Below are 21,793 nucleotides of genomic sequence, written 5' to 3' on the forward strand. Positions count from 1 at the left end.
TGGCTGCAAGCCTTTGGTTAATTTCTAGAGTTCTGAAAAAGCTGCTCCTGACAATTTTGCCAGTGTTCTCGGTGCTTTAGTCGGGGAGGGAACTTTCTCAGGTCCTTACTCAGCCGTCTCTGCTGACATCCTCTCCGACTGACTTTAAATGCAGCGCTTTCTGTAAATCACAAAGCAGCTGGCCCCCAACCCCCACCGCAAGGTCGGCGTGTGGCCTTTAGGTCCCTGCTGGTTGGCTTGGGGAGCTGGAAGGAGTCTGCTGGCTTCCCTTTGCTCCGTGAAGTTGCTCACATAGTCTAAACTCGCCTCTCAGTTCTCCAAACCGCGGTCCTGAGTCTCACTGTGCTGGGGACGCTTTCCGCCCGTGTCCTGAGGGTCAAGCTGGGGAGGTTCAAGTTCTCTATCTTAGTCATCAAATAACGTATGTGGGGGTGTGCATCTCTGTATATCTCAGCATAATTAACCAGGGCAGAAAAGGGCAAGAGCTAGCATTTACAGCATGTGTTAAAACCTGCCTTCTTGTGGCAGGCACTTTATGTATATTATTAAATACACGTATTTATTTTTATACGCATCCTTTTGCGATTTCTGTATACTACTTGGCATGCACGTGGTATATTAGTTTTTAGATATCGCGACCATCGAAGAGATGCAGCCCTTGTCTACATTTGTGGATGAGGTGCAGGGGTTGGGTGGCTTGCCCGGGCCCCGCCGCAGTTCGCGAGAGCTGGCGTGGGGCTCAGGTCCTGCTCACGCTTGGACTTGGTCCGCTGTACCACTCTGCGTTCCAGGAAGGAGGAGCTGGTATGGTGGTTTATGTTGTCACGTACACGGAGTTTTTTTCTCCTGGTGAATTCTCAGCAGTTGGTTGTTCTGTGTGTTCAAGAAGAACTTAGAGGAGAATTAATTAAATTCTAAATTCAGAAAATGATACGGAAGTAATATTTAGAAATAAGACAGCCTTCCAGGATTTGGGGTCCCGGCCCCAAAGGGGTGATTGATTTTGCTGATTGAAACGTCGGAGTGGCCCGTGGCTAGGGACACACCGCTGCCCTCTTAGACACAGGTGGGCTGGAACCATGAGCTTTTTAATGTCCTTCCCAAGTGTTTATTCCAAGACTCAAGGTTATCACACACAGTCTTTAATGCAAGACTGGGTTATGAAACAGCTGGCTTGTGTGTCTCTTCCGGTGTGCTTGCTGCTGTTAGGACACGCCAGCGCCTCCTGGAAGGGCTCACGGTTCTGGTTCCCGGCAGGTGCTTCTCCCGACGGCCCTCTGAAGTTGCTGCCCGACGGCTACTTCGACGTGGTGGTCATCGATGAGTGTGCCCAGGCCCTCGAAGCCAGCTGCTGGATCCCCCTGCTGAAGGCCAGGAAGTGCGTCCTGGCTGGAGATCACAAACAGCTGCCCCCCACCATCGTCTCTCACAAGTAAGAGCGTCTGCGGGAGGGCCTTCTCCGCCCCCGCCCGCCACCCCTCTGGTCCATCCCTCAAAGTCCAGCCCAGAGGCGCCGGGCTCACCGGGAGGTCCTGGGTCTGCCCTCCTCTGCACGTTTCCTGATGGCACTTCTACCCCGTCGTGTTGCACTGAGTCGTTTAGACGTCTGCTCTGTCAGGCCGTGCGCTCCTTGAGGTCAGGGGTCGGATGGAGTTCATCTTTATGAGGTCAGGGGTCAGATGGCGATCATCTTTGTAGCCTCAGCACCTGGTACGGTCTCGGTCCGCGCTTGCCGAGTGGAGCGTCCCGCAGTGAGTCAGGGAGCCAGGCAGGTTGATGCGCACGTTGCCGTGAGAGCCGCTGCGAGGGCTGTGCTCACCTCGGGGTCGACAAGCTCACCGCCCAGCACGGCTTCTCTGAGCCTGGGACGTGAGGAGGGACTCAGTAAATACGATCCTGCCCGCTGCAGAGACGCGGTGTCCCTAGTGTGACCGAGCACAGCGCCCTCCTGGGTGGGGCACGTGCCGCTGCCGCCTGGCCCCTCTCCTCGCCTCCTTTCCCACCACTCCCCCTCCCTCCCTGCTCTGGCCACGCTGGCCTCCTCTGTGCGTGAGGGCCCCCCGTCTGGACCACTCCTTCCCGGATATCTGGAGGTCACGCCCTCCCTTCACGTAGTTGTCTCTCAGCTGGACTCTCCGCGTGGTCTCCCGTGACCGCCCCGTCGCAGGGACATCCCCGTCACCTGCGGTCCATTAGTCAGCTTACTTCGTTTTCCTTAGCTCTCGTCACTCCCTGTGGTGGCACATGTGGACTTGTTCGTTCATCCTCCCAGCTAGAATGTGGGTCACATGAGGCCTGGGGACAGAGCCTAGCATGTGGGTATCTGTGAACAAACTGGCCTTTTACAAGGCAGTTCCAGAGTCCGTGTCCAGAAGGAAGGAAACCCGTGAAGACTCCCGAGTCACTTGAAGATCGCTTTCTTCTTCCTGGTGCTGGTTGACACAGTTCTCTGCTGCCGTGTGCGTGGAAGTCATGATCGGCCTTGGAACTCTCGTTGTTTTCTGAGTCGAGATGTGCAAGCGAGTGTGTCAGGTGCAGCCTCCCAGGGAGCTGGGGGCGGTTCGGTCAGGGGCCCGCAGAGAACGAGGCTATCCGACATGGTGCTTCAAGTGAGGCCTTGGGAGGGGGACGTTTGGGGTGGAGTAAAGGCGGCAGTGTGTTCTGAAGGCTTGTCGTGGGGGAGAAGTGCTTCTGGAGGGGGAGCGGGCGAGTGGATGGCTGTGAGGTGCTGAGGGCAGAGCCTGGCACGGAGGAATGCTCAGTGAACGTCAGCCTCTGTCCCCGCGGCGATGGACTCTCACGGCTGGAGTGCGGAATTTTTTTTTTTTTTTTTTTAAAGATTTTATTTTTTCCTTTTTCTCCCCAAAGCCCCCCAGTACATAGTTGTATATTTCTCGTTGTGAGTTCTTCTAGTTGTGGCACGTGGGACGCTGCCTCAGCGTGGTCTGACGAGCAGTGCCATGTCCGCGCCCAGGACTTGAACCAACGAAACACTGGGACGCCTGCAGCAGAGAGCGCGAACCTAACCACTCGGCCACGGGGCCAGCCCCTGGAGTGCGGAATTTTAAGAATGTCTCTGTTAGTTGCTGCTGCTGCTGTAACAGCTTACCGCAGACTTAAACAGCACAGATTTATTATCTCGTACGGTTCTGGAAGTCGGACCCAAAATGGCCTCAGTGGGTTCCGTGCAGGCGTTGGCTGCGTCCCTTCCGGAGGCTCCAGGGAAGGATGCGTGCCTTTGTCTTTTTGCTTCTGGAGGTGCCCGCATTCCTTAACCTGTGGCCCCTTCCTCCGTCTTCAAAGCTAGCAGCATAACATCTTCAGTTGTCTCTCCTGTCCCCTCGTCTTCTCCCACTTTGACCCTCCTGCCTCCCTGTTCTAAGGACCTCGTGATGACATTGGACCCACCTGGATCATCCAGGATCGTCTCGCATCTCGACCCTTAATTTCATCACGTCTGCAGAGTCCGTCTTGTCACATAGGGTCACATGTTCTCAGGTCCCAGGGTTAGGACGTGGGCGTCTTTGAGGGGCCACTCTTCAGCTGCCCACACACTTAGCTTAGGTCAGAGCAGGGGCTTTGTTAGGTCCTGAGCTTTGAGGACCGCTTTCCTCCCTGGGCCCTGGTTTCAAGCTGGACTCAGGGACTCAGGCCCTCCTTCCGGTTCCTTCCTCTCGGGTGCAGGGCTGCGCTGGCCGGGCTGTCGCTCAGCCTGATGGAGCGCCTGGACCAGGAGTATGGCGCCAGGGTGGTGCGGACGCTGACCGTGCAGTACCGCATGCACCAGGCCATCATGCAATGGGCCTCGGAGGCCCTGTACGCCGGGCAGCTCACGGCGCACCCTTCCGTGGCTGGGCACCTCCTGCGGTGAGTGACTCAGTTACACCCCCGCCTGGCGTCCCCTGTCTCATCCTCCTTGCCTGACAGAGCCCCCCGTGTCACCTGAGTTGTGTTCCGTAAAGATTTTAGGGTAAAAGTTGGCTCTGGGCCTGGTGTTCTGGGAAGGAGTGTGGCCTTGCCCTGGAGGGCTGGGTTTGGGCCCCTCTGAGTCTCTGACGTTCCTCATGCTCATTGTGTTCCCCGTGGGGCAGTTCCCCATTTTTCTGGGGGAGGGGCCCGCGCTGCAGGGAGTGAGGGGGAGGCGAGGTCTGGTCTGAGGGCCTCAGCACTCCTTCCTGCCGGCCTCACTGTTCCGTCTCCTCCCTCGAGCAGGGACCTCCCGGGCGTGGCTGCCACGGAGGAGACGGGCGTCCCCCTGCTGCTGGTGGACACGGCTGGCTGCGGGCTATTTGAGCTGGAAGAGGAGGATGAGCAGTCTAAGGGGAACCCTGGTGAGCCTGCTTGGGAAGGGCCGGCCTGTAGCTTAAACACACCTGAGCTCCTCTCCAAGCACGGAAGTCCCTCCAGACTGCCCGCTTCAGAGACGAGCTGAGCAAAGGCGGGGGGGCACGCGGCACTGACGGGCTGTGGGAGGTTTGAGCCACAAGCTCCAGAAGGTTGAGCACCATCGCTTTCTTCCCCAGGGAAGACGTAGGCCTGGGCGGGGTTTCTAGTCTTGTTCTGAGCAGGCTGGCCCAGCGCTGCCTGGCGGAGCCCGGGGGCGAGATCGTTGCTCAGCTGGTGGTAGCAGACTGCTGGGTTCCACTCCCAGGGCTGCCAGGTGAATGGAGGAACCAGCCGTGCTTGGACTAAAAGATGCTCGCTGTTTCTGGAAACGCAGGTGCAACTGGGGCTCCTGATTCTTTGCTAAATCTGGCAACCGTCCGACTCAGGTTATCAGCTCCCAGGACACTACCACAGGCACAATGTAAAATCAGCTCGCTGTGAGAGACAGGAGCGCTTAAAGACAAGCATTGGTGGTAGGTGTCAGCTCAGTGTCCCTGTACTGAGAACCTGTTTACGCCCCTCCAGGTGAAGTGCGCCTCGTTGCTCTGCACGTCCAGGCTCTGGTGGATGCTGGTGTCTGCGCGAGTGACATTGCCGTCATCACGCCGTACAACCTCCAGGTGTGAGAGGGCCCCCTCGCGCCTCTCTGTGTATATCGGTGGGACTCAACCACCCCAAAGTGGCTGGAGAAAAAGGGTAGTTTATCGGCTCTTGTGACAGAAAGCACCAGGGTGGGATTGACCGCGTCGTGGCTGGATCCAGGGCTGAGGTGGTATTAGCGAGAGCCTCTGTGTGTCCGTCTGTCTGTCTCACTCGCTGTGCCACACCCCGCCCGTCGTGACCTCTCGGCCTGGTTCCCTGTGTTGGCTTCATCTGCAGCCCAGTTGTCCTGACACGGGCCGTCCCGGGGGAGCAGCCTATCCTCCTGCGGCATTTCCCAGAGTCTCAGCTTTGAATCATCTTGGTCTGGCTCAGGCGGTCCCCATCCCTGAGCCAGTCGCTGTGGTGGGGAGCTGGGGCCCTCACCCATCTCTGGGCTGGGGCAGGCGTGGCTTCATGGGCTCCGGGAGGACTGAGCATGGGAGCGGCGGTTTCCTTAGGGAAATCAGAGGTGCCACTGTCCCTGGAGAGGCGTAGATGGCGGGCTAGCAGAAGCGACAGGCGTCTGCTCCCTCCTTTTCAGTTTCTCTCACATTTTCTCTCTCCGTGCCTGTGCGCTTAGGAAGCAAAGCCCATCTCCTTTGGTGGGAAGACGCACCTGCTTCGAAGTGTTGTGAGCATGGCGCCTCCCGGGTGTACAGGCCTCACATGGGTGTCTGGGGTGGGAGCTGTCCTGGACCAAGAGGAGTGACAGAAGATCAGCGCGGGGGCTTGGGGGTTGCATTTGCCATGTTGACGTGTTGTGTTGTCTGTTCGTTTGCACCCCTGGGAGCAGGGCGGCTTGGAAACTGTCGCTCCGGGACTTTCCCACGGTCCTGGCGGTTCCGCGGCCCCAGGCCCTCTGCCGAGCTGAAGGGCAGAGCGTCAGAGCCGCCCGACCTGGGCTGTGACGCGGCCGCGCCTCGCTTCTTCCAGGTGGACCTGCTCAGACAGAGCCTCGCTCACAGGCACCCCGAGCTTGAGATCAAGTCTGTCGATGGCTTCCAGGGCCGGGAGAAGGAGGCCGTGATCCTGTCCTTCGTCAGGTCCAATAGGAAAGGTGCGGACACTCGTCAGAGCCCAAGGGGAAGCGCAGAAGCAAGCTGTTTATTCAGAGGGCACGCCGGGTTTCTGCCAGGGGCTGTGCCGGGGGCTGGGAGCGTTGCGTGGAGTAGTCTCTCCTCTACCAGCTCACCGTCAGGCAAGGGCACTAACTTGAAGGCTGGCCCGAGTGCAGTGTGACGAGAGCGCTAATGGGAACCTGCTCAGGGCCAGCAGCACCTGGGGTGGGAGGAAATGGTCCTGGGGAGGGGACATCTGAGCCAAGGGTCACAGGATGAGCTGGTGTCAGCCTGGGGAGGCGGTGGGGAAAGGTGTTCCAGGCAGAGGCAACAGAGTGTGGCGGCTCAGAGGCACGAGTGTGCGGTGGGAGTGGTGGGCTGGGCGTGCAGGCTGGCCAGCCGCCCTGCCGAGGAGGCGGAGCCCCCCAAAGCCAGAGGTGGTCTTGCGTCTTCCAGGTGAGTGTAGCTTCAGGCTGTGGTTTTGGTGCTGCTGGGGGTGTGGATGTCTCATTTAGTAAGAAAGTCGAACCCAGAGTGGTTTCCAGTCCACGGGCTTTGTAAAGCATTTTCAGGGCAAGGTTGAAAACAGATGAGAGAGGAGGGAAAAGCTGCAGTGGGGAGACGATACTGGAACGTGTGCGTTCCCTTGCGCATCGACTGCAGCTGTGTCTTCTGCGCCATCTCCTAGGTCTAGGCTTAGGGAGGAGGCGTTTGTCCTTCTTGGAAATGAGCAACAGTCAAATAGCTGCCAAAATCACATCAGGTGCCATGGCGCCAGGCTTGATAGGCTGTGGTAAGCCACCAGCATGACCTGTGTCATGGCGGTGCCTTCGTGCGGCGGATTAGGCAGCGGCTTGGGGGTGGATCATGGTGGGCGACGGGGGGTGACTGATGTCACGGGAGGGATGGGGCGCTGGGATGGATGGTCCTTGTGGGGTGATTGTTGCTGATTAGGGGGCGAAAGCCCAGCTCCTTGTTCCCTAGTCTCCCACCTGCCCTGCCACTCACTCCGGCTCGTTTTTCAGGGGAAGTTGGTTTCCTCGCCGAGGACCGGCGCATCAATGTTGCTGTCACCCGCGCTCGGCGCCACGTGGCGGTCGTCTGTGATTCTCGCACTGTCAACAACCACGCCTTCTTGAAGACCCTGCTGGACTACTGCACAGTGCATGGGGAGGTGCGCACAGCCTTTGAGTACCTGGACGACATCGTCCCCGAGAACTACTCCCATGAGAGCTCCCAGGGCCCTGGCCAGGCTGGCGTGAAGTCGCAAGGCTCTGCTGTGCCTGCTAGGAAGGCTCCCAGGAGCAGGCAGCAGGAGGGGCCCCGGGGGGCCCGGGCGGCTGCCGGGCTGGGCCAGAAGCCAGGCGGGAGGGCTTTGGGCTCTGAGGCGCGTTGTCAGCCCAGCCTCAACAGAGGCAGCCCCGAGGGAGCAGAGAGCAGAGACAGTGCAGACCACTTCAGGGCCCTGATCGCCGACTTTATGGCAAGTGAGGAGACACAACTGGAGTTTCCCGCCTCCCTCAACTCACACGACAGGATGCAGGTCCACCAGATCGCCGAGGAGCACGGGCTGAGGCACGACAGCACCGGAGAGGGCAGGAAGAGGTTCATAACTGTGAGCAAGAGGGTCCCGGCGAGCCCACCGGTCCCACCCCCGCCACCAGGCCCCGTGCAGACGGAGCCCCCTGTCCAGGAGCAGAGCGGCCGGGACCCGCTGGACCTGAAGGCCCTGCACCTGGAAAGACTGCAGAGGGAGAGGAGCGGGCAGGAGCGGCGGGCCAAGGACGGGCCACAGGCCGCAGGCTCAGGGCCGCGGAAGGTGCCGGAAAAGAAGAAGAAGAAAGATGGTAAAGGTAAGTCGGGTCAACTCACGAGGGCACAGGCTCGCTGTCCCCTAAACCGGGTGTTTGCCCCACTTGAAACCCGCCCGCCTACTGCCCCTGAGAAGAGTTAAGACTTCTTCCTGGTGGTACTGGCTTGATTCTGCATTTTGCACCTTATTTTTAATCGGCCTGAGATCCGTGAGGGTGGCGCCGAGTCACGTGATCCTGGCGTCCCCAGGGCATGTGCAGGGCTGGCAGATGGCAGCACTGTGGGGAAGGGGTCTGGAGAGCAGCGGGGGCGGCGTGGGGAGCCTCCGGGTGGGAGGAGCGTCACAGACACCCTGCTGCAGTGCCAGCCCTGCTGCCCACTCAGATGCTCGTGCGACGCTGTCTTGTGTCTCGGTGGTCCTGTGGGCATCTGCGATGCCCCGTCTGGCACTCTGGTGAGTGTCCTGGTGGCCACGGCCTGGATTGTCTGGGGCATCTTGCTGCGGCCCTTTCCCCTCAGCAGGACCATGAAGCCGCTCAGCTCCCCCTTCATTCACGTGCTTCCTGCGAGCACAACTACGTCAGCACAATCAGGGCTTCATACTGGCCTCCCAGGGTTGGAGGTTCTGCTGGGTCCACTCCATGGTATCGAGTGAGCAGCTGCCATGCGCTGGGCCTCCAGGGCACAGGCGTCGCCCCTGCCTCCAGGAGCCAATGTCCCACAGAGGAGAGAGACGCTGAGCGCCTTCCTGAACCGCACTGAGAATGCAGCAGACTCCGCCACGGGCCGGGGCCGGGGGAGAGACTGCAGGCCTGGCCTCCTTCCGGGAGAAGGCCTGCGGCGTGGTGCTTGAGGACAGGCTGTCCTGGGGCTTGGCCCGTTCAGGGCTGTTGGCACAGCTCAGGGTCGGAGCAGGCCTTCAGGCAGCCGCCTTCAGAGTCCATCTCGCCACGTGGCCTGTCTAGTCGGCCTCTGGCCTCTGTGCTGACGTCCCAGCAGCCAAGAAGCAGAGGCCATCCTGAGCAGGTCCGGGGCCACAGCTGGAGGCCACGCTGCGCAGGGCGCTGCCGGATGGAGCGAGGGCTGACGGCCTGCCGGTCACGGGGTGAGGACGGTGGGTGCGCAGTCCCTGGAGGAGAGGGGCCAGCACTTGTGTGGATGAGATTTCTTGTTGGATTGGGGCCTGAACACCCTCTGCCTGGTCGCTGCGTCTCGTCCGTCTCCCCAGGTCACTTGATCCGTGAGATAGTGGGCACCTGTGGGCAGCGAGCATGTCCAGGCCTCTCCGAGCCTCCCGGTGCTGCTCTCGGGGCATCAGTGCTCATGTCCCTGCCCTGAGCCCAGTGTCCACTGGGCCTGTGTGAGTGCAGGAGAGCGTGTCTGCTTTACAGCCTGTCTGCCGGGATGGGGTGGGGGCATCTCCCCATTTACAGGGGGCCATGGCAAAGTAGCATCTGCCTAGAAGGGTTGAAGTGACTGCTGCAGACTGAGGCAGCTGCAGGCCAGTGGGGGCTCTGAGAGCCCCTGGGCGGTGTCACAGTTGTCCCGGTGTCTTCCAAGGCTGGCCGTCGTGGCCTGTGTGCTGTGCACCTGGGGTTCCCATGACAGAATGACTCAGGAAGCGGTGGCGAATCTTGCCTGTGCCCGTCACCCGGATCGTCACTACCAGCCGCCCAGGGTGGAGCCCTCCCACTGCTGCCTGAGCAGCTGCGTCCCTGGTGTGTGTGTTTGTTACACATGTGCATTCTACGGAATTACAGCCACGTGGAGTTTTATATCTCCTTTCCACTCCTGAGCATCTTCCTGTGACTTTAAGACTTCCACGCATCTGGTTGCAAACATCAGGGTCTCCTGACATCATGCCCCGTGGGTGCGCTCTGGTCCATCTGGCCTTTTCCCGGGTGTGGCGTGTCGAGTGTGCTTTGGGGTTTTGTTTCTATAGTTAACATTGTGAGGAACATCCTCGTGCCTAAGTGTTTTCTGGATTAAAGAGGCTGAGCTTTTGAGAGGCACTCTGCATGCGCAGCCAGCCCCTCGTAGGAAGTCCGTGCTCGCCTCCCGGCAGCGAGTGGGTATCAGCTCCGTGGAGAAGGGTCCCAGCTCAGCTGCGCTGTTTGCTCTCTCACTGTGAACCCAAAAGCAGGGCCCGGGGCACAGCTGCTCGGCGGGCCCACGTGGGCCCAGCGGGAGAGTCCTTGTCAACTTCCTTCTTCCCTGTTTGAGTGACGCTCTTTTTCCTCCAGGACACGCGGCCATGAACCTGCCTGCCCAGGAGGACTTTGACGCCCTCGTCTCGGCTGCCATTAAGGCTGATAACACCTGTGGCTTCGCTAAGTGCACAGCCAGCGTGGTGACCCTGGGCCAGCTCTGCCTGCACTGTGGCCGCCGGTACTGCCTCAGCCACCACCTGCCCGAGGTACGCGGCCCATCCCGGCCCAGGCAGTGGGGAGGGCGGCGGGCTCCTCTCCAGGGCTCGGAGCCAGGGCACACACGCTCCAGATGGAAGCGGCAGCTGGTGGTGAGCTCTGCCAGCCTTAAAGCAGACGTTGACTCTCGGTTTGTTCTGAGTGTGTCAGGGCACAAGTAAGTCAGACGTCACCTTTGCTGAGTTAGGGCCACATCCTGGGCATTCTGGGCAGGGAATGTGGTGCCAGCGTCCTTGGGTTCTGTCGGTGGGTCAGCGCAGGGGAGAGGGGAGGTAGGGCCTTGGGGGCCACTGTGTGAAGTGGGCCGGCAGCCTGGCTGCTCGTTCGTTCGTTCCTTGAGCATGTGTCGACGGGAGCCCCTCTTGCAGGTGTGGGGAGCGGGGGCCAGAGCAGGCTTCACCTCTGCCCTGGGCGGGCGAGCTGGATGAGAGACCAGCATGTGGTACAGTGCGCTGAGCGCCTCACCAAGGGAGTGATGCGGGGGCAAGGTGCAGTAGGGGTGGGGGCTGCCCAGATGCAGCCCGCAGAGTGGGCTTCCCAGAGGAAGTAACCCTGGGGCCGACGTGGCAGATGGAGGTGGGGAGCGGGGCAGGGGACGGCTTGCACGGGGCCCCCAGGGAGAGGTGGTGGCATTCAGGCAGCCAGGAGGAGAGTGTGAGGCGGGATGCTGAGAGTTGAGTGTGAGCAGGGCCCCGTGAGCTGCCTCGGGGAGTTCAGCCCTGGTTCTGAAGGCCGTGGGGGGGCCTGGGCGCTTCAGCAGGGCCGGGACTCCGGAGGCCTGGCCTGGGTGAGGACAAGGCTGGAGGCAGGCTGGAGCGGCCGCAGGGACGTGGTGAGGGTCTTGGGCGTCCATCCCCGAGGTGTGGCGGGAAGGGAGTTGGCGTGGATTGGCGGCCTCCATCGGCTGTGTGTCAGGCTGAGAGGAGGAAGGAGGACCCAGAGTGGCCCTCGGGTTTCTGGTTTGGGCAGATGGGAGGCCGGCAGTGGGGCTCTCTGAAGTCGGAGGGGGGCAGGTGTGAGGGAGGGCGTGCAGCCCCTGGGGTGACACCGTCCTGCAGGGGCTGCACCGGAGTCCCGGGGGGTCCCCGCTCCAGGTCAGGGGTTGGTGCTGCCTGCCCGCTGGGCAACTGTGCCCTGCTCTGAACCCAGGAAGGGCCTCGTCCCGGGCGAGGGGCTTGTCCCTCCTCACACACCCAAGCAGCCTGCCCGTCTTCACGCCTGTCGATAAAACATACAGTGTTTTAGAAAGGTTTTTACCTACAACGTTTATAAGTTGTCAAACGCAAGGCTTGGGGGCGAGTTTGCACGGCTTGTGCGTGTCGCCAGTGCCGTGGGGGTGGGGAGCCCCCGGCGGCTCCTGTGCAGGAGCAGCTCCCACGCCGAGACAGGGAGCTGGTGGGCTCCTCGAGCCTGGCCATCAGAGGGGGAGCACAGTGGCTCCTCCAGCAGGAGAGGGGGCTGTGCCGGGGCGCACATCCCCCGCTCAGAGACGGCGTGCGGGCAGAGGGCTCGAGGAAGCACCACGGGGCTCGGTATTGGGGATGTGGCCTCCAGCGCCAGCCCCATCACCTGCTCACTTTGTAACGTGGGCAGATTAACATTACGGTGGCTCTGAGCCCCTCTCCCCACCTGTTAGGTGGACTGTGTGCCTGGCCCCGGCCCCGTCCCCTGGGCTGTGAGGAGCAGTTATGGTGATGGATGTGGGTCCTGGGCCTTGTGGAAGGGGTGACTGCACGTCTGTCTCTGGGAGAGCTGTGGTGGCAGGCCCTGGGCCAGGGCTGCCGGGTGGGGACAGCCCAGAAGGGGCAGAGGACGGGGCTGAGGACACTCAGTGAGCTGGGTGTTGATGGGCCCTGGCAGCTGGCAGCCCCCGGGCTCCTGGTGACCTGTGCACAGGGCTGGGTGAGCCAGTAGCTGTTCTGGAATCTTACTAGGCCCTAACTCAGGTCCCGCCTGGCAGTTCCCAGGGGAACACCCTGCTTCGTGCAGCAGAGGAGGCACTGGCTTTGGGGACGGAGGCCGCAGCTTCAGTCCGCCCCTCCGCTGCCCAGGAGGAGTCCGAGAATCGCACACGTCGGATACCTGGACGTGCTGGCACGGGGTGCTGGGTGCTTTCTTCCCTCCTGCCTCCCTCTCCATCCCTCCCTCCTTGCAGGCACGGGAGGCATGCTGGGGTTTCCCTGAGACACAGCAGCGGGATGCATGTCCCCCTGCGATGGACATTTGTCACTGGAGCCCCTATGATAGGCCTAGCATGTGGAAGACATACATGAAAGTAGTTTTCCCAGAGGGGAATCTAATCCTAGTTGGGATGCGTGCCATGAAGTGATTAGGAGGAAAGACAGCGTGACCTCACTAGTGTGATTTACAGATAGCGTGTTGACGTGTCACCGTATGTGTCACACGTGCAAAACGTGGGCCTGTGTTACCCATGTACAGGATGACCTCACCCTGCAGGGAGTTTGTGGGGAACCGGCCCTGCGCTGACATCAGCACAGAGGACAGGAGCGGGGAGGGACGGGTGTGGTGTGTCCCCCGCCCCCAGCAGCCTGCAGGATCCATGTGTGGCCAGAGTAGGGAGTCCCTCCGAGATCTTACGCTGGGGCTTCATGGTCCCCGAGCTCTGCGATGGGCAGAATTGCAGGACCTCGTCCCCCTTGGCCCAGTACTGACCGTTGTGTCCCCCCAGATCCATGGCTGTGGTGAGCGGGCTCGAGCCCACGCCCGGCAGAGGATCAGCCGGGAAGGAGTCCTCTACGCTGGCAGTGGGACCAAGGACAGGGCCCTGGACCCAGCCAAGAGGGCCCAGCTGCAGAGGAAGCTGGATAAGAAGTTGGGCGAGCTGACCAGCCAGAGGAAGAGCAAGAGGCAGGAGAGGGAGAAGTGACGGACCGTCTTCAGAGGACGCGGCCGCCAGGGCGCCTGTCTGTGCAGAGGTGGCGGGGGCGATCAGGGCTGCCCGAGAGCTCCCGCTCCCTGTGGCTGCTTGGGTGACAGTCCCGCCCCCCATGCTGTCTCTACCCAGGCCTCGCAGGGCGACACGCCCTGTGGGGGACTTTCTAGCATGGCCGCTGGTGGAGGAGGCGCCCAGGCGCTCTGGCAGTGCCAGCTGACCTTTCCTCGGGGCCTGGTGAGGGGTAGGCCCGGGCACACTGCGTCTCCGTCCTCACTCCCGCCTCGGACGTCTCCCAGTCTCTTCCCTCCCTCCTTGTCAAGACTGAAATCCACCGTCTCAATCTCGGGAGCTGCCGTGAGGGTCGGGAAGGGTCCACTCCCCTCCAGAGGCATCCGGGCCGCAAACTCCCTGACAGTGACATCCTGCTGTCCAGGGCCAGCCAGCTTCCTGCCTGTGTGGAGGAGAGAGGGCGCTCGCAAGCTCAGAGAATGTGCCTGGCGGTGGCCCCTGCACGCTGGCCACTTCTCCGTGTGTCCCGTGCGGCTGCTTGCCCTTTGTCAGAACCGTGACTTCGCTGAGCCCCTCCCGTCTGTCTGTGGCTCCCCGGTGGCTGCAGTGGCCCCACCCTGACGCTGTAGGGCAGCGGGCTGGAGCGTGGCCCTTGGCTGTGGTTTGCAGGCTGCCAGCCTGTGAGCCCTTCCTGCATCCCCCTGGGGACGGTCCCGGCCCGGCTCCCCTTGCAGCCCAGTGCCCTCTTGGAGGTGCTCTGTGGCCTTCCCTGCCGACGCTTCTGAAGAGAGCCTCGGGGGGGTGTTATTGTAGTCTCCGAGTCTTATTTGTTTCAAAGGGAGATAAATTATTTAAAAATTAAAACGTATGCACACTGTCCAGTCTGTCCATCTGTTGTGTGTCTGAAGTGGATGTTCTTCCCGGTTTTGCTCAGTGTGCTGTCCTGACATGGCTGGGAGCAGGGACGATGTTTGCTCTGCATCCTCAGGGACAGTGATGCTTCAACAAGAAGGTGGGGCACAGGCCGTGTGGGGGATGCGCGTGCTGCTGGCGAGTGACCGCGGGGAGGACAAGGGCACTTTGACGTGGGCTGGTCGCGAGTTGTGAACTGATGACAGATACAGGCTGGCCCTATGGACAGAGCGAGGGGAGGGGCTGGGGCGTGGGCCACAGAGGCTGCCACGGAGGAGGAGCAAACACCAGCGTCGGAGGAGGTGCCCGGGTGCCGGGTCTGCCCCGTGTCCGGCTGCCTCGTCCCCATCCCCGTCGCTGTGCGGGCTCTGACCATCGGCACTTGCCTTTCTTCCGTCATGCCCTCCGCCCCCTTCCTGACCCTCCTCACTCAGGCCTTGCGTCCACTGTCCTTAAGTGCCATTGATGTCCCTGTGGCCTCAGCCCCCTGAACCAGGCACTCAGGGTGTCTGTGTCAGCCTCAGTCTCCCCCAGGAGCCTTGTCGTCCTGTCCTTATGCCACTGGCCCCAAATGCTGTTGATTCAGCGCATTTATGGAGCAGGTCCTCTGCCAGGCCCAACACTTGACTCGGCTCTGCCAGCACTGGGCCACTTGCATGAGGATGCCCCATCCCCTGCCCAGGCCCATGTCCACTCTGTGCCCTTCTCTCGTGGGGACGCCCTGTCCCTTGCCCAGGCCCATGTCCACTCTGTGCCACCAGGGCGCCCTCCCCTTTGCGTAGACGCCTTCCTTGCTTGCTCCTGTCAGGTTGCTTTAGGACTGACATGTTCAGGATGGGGAGGGACCGGGACCCCCTCACGTTGTGTGTTTAGGTGCCCCACACAATCCATCCGATGACTCACGTCAGCACGATCTCGGTGCTTACGAGGGGATGAGACGTCTGTGTCTGACGCGTTGTCTCGGTTGTTGAGGGGCATGTGGCAGCCGTTTTGCCTGTTGAGGAGGCTTGCTGTGTCTCTCGTGATGAGCCTCAATCCTGTAGCCACAGGGAGTCTCCGTGTCCTCGGCTGGATCAGTCAGAGCTCTGTGGCCAGGTTCAGGGCTGAGCCAGGGATGATCCAAATAAGGCTCATCTGGGCTCCACCCTGGGGTCTACACACAGATGCTGAAAGAATGATGTTGGCTCTTCTTTTCTGGGGGTGGCTGGCAGCCACCCTCTCTAACTCCTAGAGGAAGCCTGTCTGCAGGAGAGAAGGAGGCCAACACAGAAACAGAGCCAAAAATAGGGGCAGGAGAATAACCTGATCACATTGTTTGAGCACCTGGATCCAGCCACACCTGGTCCCCACCCCATTATTCCCAGTGTCTTGAACTAAAAAATCCTCTTTTTTAGCTAAAGAAAGTCTGCCTTGGGTGTCTGTTGCTTGCAGCTAAAAGGGTCTTTGCTGGTCCAGTTGTGCCCATGTCTGTATATCTTACGTGTATCCCCAGTCCTAGCATGGAGGCAGTGCTGAATCGGCGCACCTCTGCTCATCAGAGAAGGAGCAGGCCCCATACCTCCATCCACGTCCTATTCCCGTGGGCCGTCTGCCAGGAAGAACTTGAAGCAGAGGAAGGAAGGCGACGCAGCGTGGGCCGGGGTGCTGGGGAGCCTCTGGAACGAGAAGGCCCTGATCTGAATGCGGACTCTGTCAAACGTGGCTGCAGCGAGTGGCCCCTCCCCGAGCCCGTCTGCCCGGCTGTAGCAGTATCGAGACCAGCCTCCGCCCCATCGGCGGAGGAGTCCGCGGGATGAGCAGCGAGCAGCGCCGTGTGTTGGCGAGGCCTGGGCCGGGTCAGGACCAATGACGTTTGCCTGTGGTCACTGCGCCCACCTGCTCCTGCACGGTGCATCCCCCGCACCCCCCGACTGACCGCCACTCAAGCTGGTTTTGACGCATCATTAAAATGTCCGAGTTGACCATTGCAGCACGAAAAGTTTCCATTTCTCATCCCAGAGAGACCTTGTTAGGAAAATGTTTGTCACTGGTTGCTTGAGAAATGCCCTGCAGTTTGGCCTGGACAGGGGAGCCCCATGAGGGACAAATGCACCAAGCAAACATCTTCCCGGCCCGCGAGTGGGAGCTGCCGGTCACCAGCAGGCTGCAGCCCTTGCCGGAGGGGCAGCCCAGGCGTGAGAACGCCCTTACGGGTGGGCGTGCTTCCTCTCCTCTGCAGGGGCGGCGGGGAGGGGCCCTGCCTTTTTCTTTTGGGGTGAGGGGAAAAACGGCACAGGAGGGAGCCCCAGCTTCAGAGCCTGTCAGCCCTGGGGTTTATTCCCACATGTACCCGGTGCTGGCTGTGCGGTCTTGTGCCTTTGTTTCTTCATCTGTAAAATGGGGCAATGCCAGGACCCAGCTCACAGGGTGGTTGTGAGGATTAAATGCTTTAGACTCACAAGGCCCTTGAAACAGTGCGGAGGAAATGTCTGCTGTCCTTGTTGTCATCTCGCAGAGCTGCAGGGGAGATGCCGTGAGATGGCACACGTAGCTCCTCATACGGGTTCAGCAAACGGCCTTACTGCTCAGGGCCAAGGCCAGGGCTCCCGGGTCCCCCGGAGCCGGTCGGCCGCCAGCAGAGGTTGCTGGTGCGGCGAGCCCTGCCCCTCCACGTGAGCACACCGGGCATCCTTCCGAGCCACAGGGCGCGCCTCCTCACCCCTGCCGGTAGGCCAGGGATGGCAGCCGGGCCAGCCGCGTTCTGTGTTTACCTGGGTTTGTTTAGAGCGTTGCCCAGAGGGATGAGAGTGGGCCGATGGGCACCAGGCTGCCCTGGGATGCTTTAGGCCCGAGTTATAAGCTGGCACTTAAAAGGAACTGTGTTCTGTGCCAGGAGCATTGCAAAAGCTGCAGCCTTATTTGGCCTGGAAACTTCTTCGTTTGGAGGAAGAGTCTTCTCTGGCGAGTAGATTTCTGATTCCCCCAGGCCGGGTTGTCCAGTGTGTGAATTATTTTGACCTCTCACCTCTCTCTGTTTTTGGCTGCCTGCCTTTTCCTCAGCGATTCTCCCTGTTTCTGCCAGAACCCCAGCTCAGCTCTCTGTCCCCTGCCCTCAACTGCTGGTGAGGGATTTCCTTGTGCAGCTCTATTGGGAAGTGATTCTTTTCCCACAAAATGCTCCCATCGTGGGGCCAGCCTGGTGGCGCAGCGGTTAAGTATGCACGTTCCACTTCTGGCAGCCCGGGGTTCGCTGGTTTGGATCCTGGGTGTGGACGTGGCACCCCTTGGCACGCCATGCTGTGGTAGGTGTCCCACGTATAAAGTAGAGGAAGATGGGCATGGATGTTAGCTCAGGGCCAGTCTTCCTCAGCAAAAAGAGGAGGATTGGCAGCAGTTAGCTCAGGGCCAGTCTTCCTCAGCAAAAAGAGGAGGATTGGCAGCAGTTAGCTCAGGGCTAATCTTCCTCAAAAAAAAAAAAAATGCGCCCATCGCGAGTGTACTCCTCGAGGGGTTTTAATAAACGTGCAGGGTTGTGCGATCCCTCACCCCACCTGCTCCCTGAGGCCCGTTTGCGTTATTGGGCTGAGGGAGTTCCATCCTTAGGGTGCTGAGGGGTTTCATTTATTTATTTATAAGCTTTTTATTAGAGTTGTAACTTTTTAAATCATGAATACATTTTAGACTTTGTCATATGTTTTTTCTGTCCCTTTTAGATGACCACATGGGGTTTGTCCTTTATTCTCTTAATATGGCACATTGCATTAATTGATTTTTGAATGTTAAACCAACCTTGAATTCCTGGGGTAAATCCCACTTGGTCTTGGTGTATAATTTTTTTTTTAAAGATTGGCACCTGCGCTAACATCTGTTGCCAATCTTTTTTTTTTTCTTCTTCTCCCCAAAGCTCCCCAGTACATAGTTGTATATTCTAGCTGTAGGTCCTTCTGGCTGTGTTATGTGGGACGCCACCCAAACATGGCCTGATGAGCGGTGCCGTGTCCTCACGCGGGATCTCAACCAGCGAAACCCCAGGTCCCCAAAGCAGAGCACGTGAACTTAACCACTTGGCCACGGGGCTGGCCCCTGTAATTTTTGTATATGTTGTTGATGGGTGCATATGATTAAAAACAATTAAAAACCCTGTTTTGAGATCTGCTCCAAATCAGAAACAACTCTCCTTATGGGGCAGCCGTACTTGGATTCTTGTCGTGAAGACAAGAAACCCACCAGAGGGTTCTTCACGCCCCTTTATTCCCTCTTAAATGCAACGCTCAAACCATTGTCACATTGTCAGCCTGCTTATTTAGCCCTCCGCCCCAGAGCTGAAAACTTCAGCAGTCAGAGTGTCCTGCCCCCAGGGAACAGGCCCCTGCGAAAGGCTGTGCAGGTTGGGCTTTTGGGGGCGAGTTGAGGCTGCCATCCGCCTTGTGCCCTGCCCGTCAAGTCGTGCACACAGGCTGTGGCTACTCAGAGGGAGGGCTGCCGGTTTCTAATGTGCACAGAGATGCTGCGGAGGCTGCTAGTGGCCCTGGATGGACGGAGGTTGTGGGTGGGGGTGAGGGTGCCTGGGACTCTATCACACAGCCAAGCCTGTGCAGGGGATTTCTGGTCCATCACCCTGGAGAGTGAAGGAGCGTCCTTGTGCCTTTTATACCCTGTCCTTAAGTGGGGAGGAGGGAGCTTGCGGCTTGCTGGTGAACTCGCCTCCCTGTCCTCCAGCACTCAGAGCCATTGGGCTGTGCCCTAGCAAACCATACAGACTGCCAGCCCTCTCTGGAAACGTACGGGGAAGACGCCTTGCTGCGGGCAGCCAGAAGGTCATCGCACAGGGCACTCGGAGCCGGGAGTGCACCTGTCTCCTGCTCCCACGGTGCGCGGACGCAGCCATCTTCCAGGCCGAGGCCCCGATGGGGGGTTCCCCAGCCCCCCATCGTGGAGGACAGCCCATTTTGCAGGAGGCATAACTGAGACTCCTGGTCAAGACGACTTTGTAAGTTTGCTCTTCAGAGCACAGCGCCCCCATCTCTGGCCCAGCACTCGGCAGTGATAGAGAAATGGAAGAAGTTTTAAAAACATGGAGCCACCCTCAAAAGAAGGCAGACATCCCTGTATTCCAGAAAACACAGAAATAGGGCAGTCAGAGGTGGGGGCTGTGGGCCTGCTGGGCTCCCGGTCTGGAGAGAAGTGGGGGGTGTTTTTCCTGCAGGTTCGGGGATGAAAAGGGCGAGTTCTGAGGTGGGTTGGGAGCCAGGTGCCGCGTAGGGCTTTCCGATTTGTCAGAGGAAAGAAGGGCTGCTCCCGTTTCCATGGCGGCATAACAAATTTACCCACAACTCTGTGGTATAAAACACCCGTTTATCATGTTCAGGGCTGCTGGGGCTCAGGAGTTTGCACAGATCCCAAAGGCCGGCCCTTTGCCTCAGGCGGGACCACCCTGGTGAACTGTGTCCCCCAGCGCTGCCATGGGGTCGGGCTGGTCTTGGGCTCCAACCACAGCCAGTCTCCACGTCCTCGCTTAGCTTCCCCAGCCCACCCTGCGTCCCTCACTCTTCCCCCGAGGGGCCGCTCCCCCTAAACCACGCACACCTGAGATTCAGTCCCAGCTCTGCTCGGCTCTGCCTCAGCTCCGGGCCTCGGCCACTCCCCGCAGCCTCGGGCCTTTCAATGCCAGTTATTATTAATGCTGGGGATTGTCTGTCCCCAACTCCGAATGAACGCTACTCACGTTTCCACTGGGATGTTTAAGAGGCATCTCAAACTCAGCATGTCCAAATCTGAGCGCCTGGCCTCCCCTCACTGAGGGGCTGAATGGTGGCCCCCAAAAGATATGTCTGCGTCCTAATACCCAGAACCTATGAGTATGGCCGTATTTGTATAAAGGATATAATTAAGGATCTTGAGCTGAGATCACCCTGGTGGCCGGTAGGCCCTAAATCCAATGACAGGTGTCCTTATGAGACACACAGAAGACAGACACACGAGAAGAGGAAAAAGCCATGTGAAGATGCAGGCGGAGATTGGACTGATGTGACCACAAGCTCAGGAACACCTGCGTCCCCAGAAGCTGGAAGAGGCAGGAAGGACCCTCCCCTTGAGCCTTTGGAGGGAGTGTGGCCCTGCGACACGTTGATTTCAGATTTTTGGAAGCCAGGAGCAAACGAGTTTCTGTTTTAAGCCACACGTTTTTGGTCATTTGTGACGGCAGCCTCAGGACACTCGCACGTCTTCCAGATCTGCAGCTCCATCTTTCAGGTTGCTCATCCCTGAATTCTTGGAGTCATCCTGTACGCTTCTTTTCTCTTACACCCACTTCGCTTTGCCCACAAAACACACCCGGAATCCGACCGTGTCCCCTTACTCCTCTGCTACAGTCCTGGGCCGAGGCAGCTTGCCTCTCCCCTGGATCCCAGCACAGCCCCCTCGCTGTCCATCCCGCTCTTCACCTCGGGGTTGCTGGCTGGTGACAGCGCATCTTTCTGCCCCAGTCCACTTTGCTCTGCTCTGTTGTGCTGGGCTGACACTCAGCGAAACACGTTCTGCCAGTGGCAGGCCCCAGAGGGAGACGGGGAGATGAGGGCCTGTGTCCTTCTCAGGGTCACTCCAGCAGCAAGAGCTGCCGCCTGTCCTTGGTCTCTTTAGGTGCTTCTAGAACCAGCCTCGTGCCCGCCCTCAGAGGCCACACAGTACCCCCTCCTTGGAGATCTGTGGGGCACGTCCCTAAGCTCCTGAGTTCTGGACGCCCCCTCTGTCCCTTGCTGTCCCTCCAGTGCTAAGGAGGCGGCTGCCTCCCCTGGCTGTCTCCTCTGTGCAGCCAGGTTCTGGATCACGCTCGCTTTGAAGCGCCCACCTTGGCTTCCCCTTTTCCTCGCCAGACCCCAGCTGCTGCTCTAGTCTGCCAGCTGCCAGCCTTGCGTCCAGGAGCTCTTCTCCAGAAAGCGGTCGGGGGGGTCCTTGGAAACGCAGTGCTCCCTCCTGGGTCCCCTGCCACAGGAAGACAGGGCGCCGGGAGAGACCTGTATGGAGGGAGCTCTGGGCTCGGGGTGAAGTGCAAAGCTCAGCAAAGTGGAGCACAGGAAACGACTACAACCGCCGCGACGACACCTGCCTGCCCCTCTGGCTTACCGTTTTGTTTTTCTTTTAACCGCGGGGTCATATCCCGATGGTGGGCTGTGACGTCAGTATGGTGAGTTGCGACTAGTGTTTTAACAAAAGTGGAATGAAACAGAATAAATGAAGCTAGAATAGGAATTATCAGAGGGCAGCCAACACGGTCAGAGTCAGCACCGTTCCGTGAAACTTCTCTTCAGGCCATCCCGCGTTGTGGAGTCAAGACGGACGTGCATTTCTGTCTCAGTCCTGGTTAAACGTGTTTGTAAGCTCCTCTGGGGGGTCTGCCCCTGTCTTTTCACCTGGGTGGGCCTCAGGGAGCTTTCCAGGAAACATTTTGTCAGTGCCTCCGTTGCCAGTGCAATGCCCTTTTGGGATTCTGTCCAGGGGAATTTTCTGGAACGGTTTTGCTCATGATTCTCCTCTCTGACTTCTTTGCGCCCTTACCTGGAGCGTCTCTCATTGTGGGCAGATCCGCCAATCTTCTTCTCTCTCCTATTTTCTTTTTTTTCTTAATGATTGGCCCTGAGATAACATCTGTTGCCAATCTTCTTTTTTTTTTTCCT

At 59.4% G+C, this 21,793-nt stretch overlaps 1 protein-coding gene across 5 annotated transcripts in view; it reads left to right on the plus strand.

The window, feature by feature from the left end:
• Window positions 1–14,106, plus strand: part of IGHMBP2 (immunoglobulin mu DNA binding protein 2) — a 28,359-nt gene extending 14,253 nt beyond the window's left edge. For 2 of the 5 annotated variants that reach the window (XM_070565733.1, XM_070565734.1), the window contains exons 8-15: window positions 1,258–1,432; window positions 3,685–3,867; window positions 4,213–4,331; window positions 4,912–5,006; window positions 5,962–6,085; window positions 7,112–7,939; window positions 10,142–10,314; window positions 13,014–14,106. In XM_070565733.1, coding sequence (XP_070421834.1) covers window positions 1,258–1,432; window positions 3,685–3,867; window positions 4,213–4,331; window positions 4,912–5,006; window positions 5,962–6,085; window positions 7,112–7,939; window positions 10,142–10,314; window positions 13,014–13,211 — 1,895 coding nt within the window. In that variant the 3' untranslated portion in view covers window positions 13,212–14,106. Of the gene's footprint in view, window positions 1–1,257; window positions 1,433–3,684; window positions 3,868–4,212; window positions 4,332–4,911; window positions 5,007–5,961; window positions 6,086–7,111; window positions 7,940–8,282; window positions 9,769–10,141; window positions 10,315–13,013 lie in introns of all 5 variants that reach the window. The other 3 variants (XR_011524216.1, XR_011524215.1, XR_011524214.1) reach the window with 3 other exon arrangements.
• Window positions 14,107–21,793: the final 7,687 nt, after the last annotated feature.

This window comes from Equus przewalskii, chromosome 11 (genome assembly GCF_037783145.1).
Source record: "Equus przewalskii isolate Varuska chromosome 11, EquPr2, whole genome shotgun sequence".
Classification (NCBI taxonomy): Eukaryota; Metazoa; Chordata; class Mammalia; order Perissodactyla; family Equidae; genus Equus; species Equus przewalskii.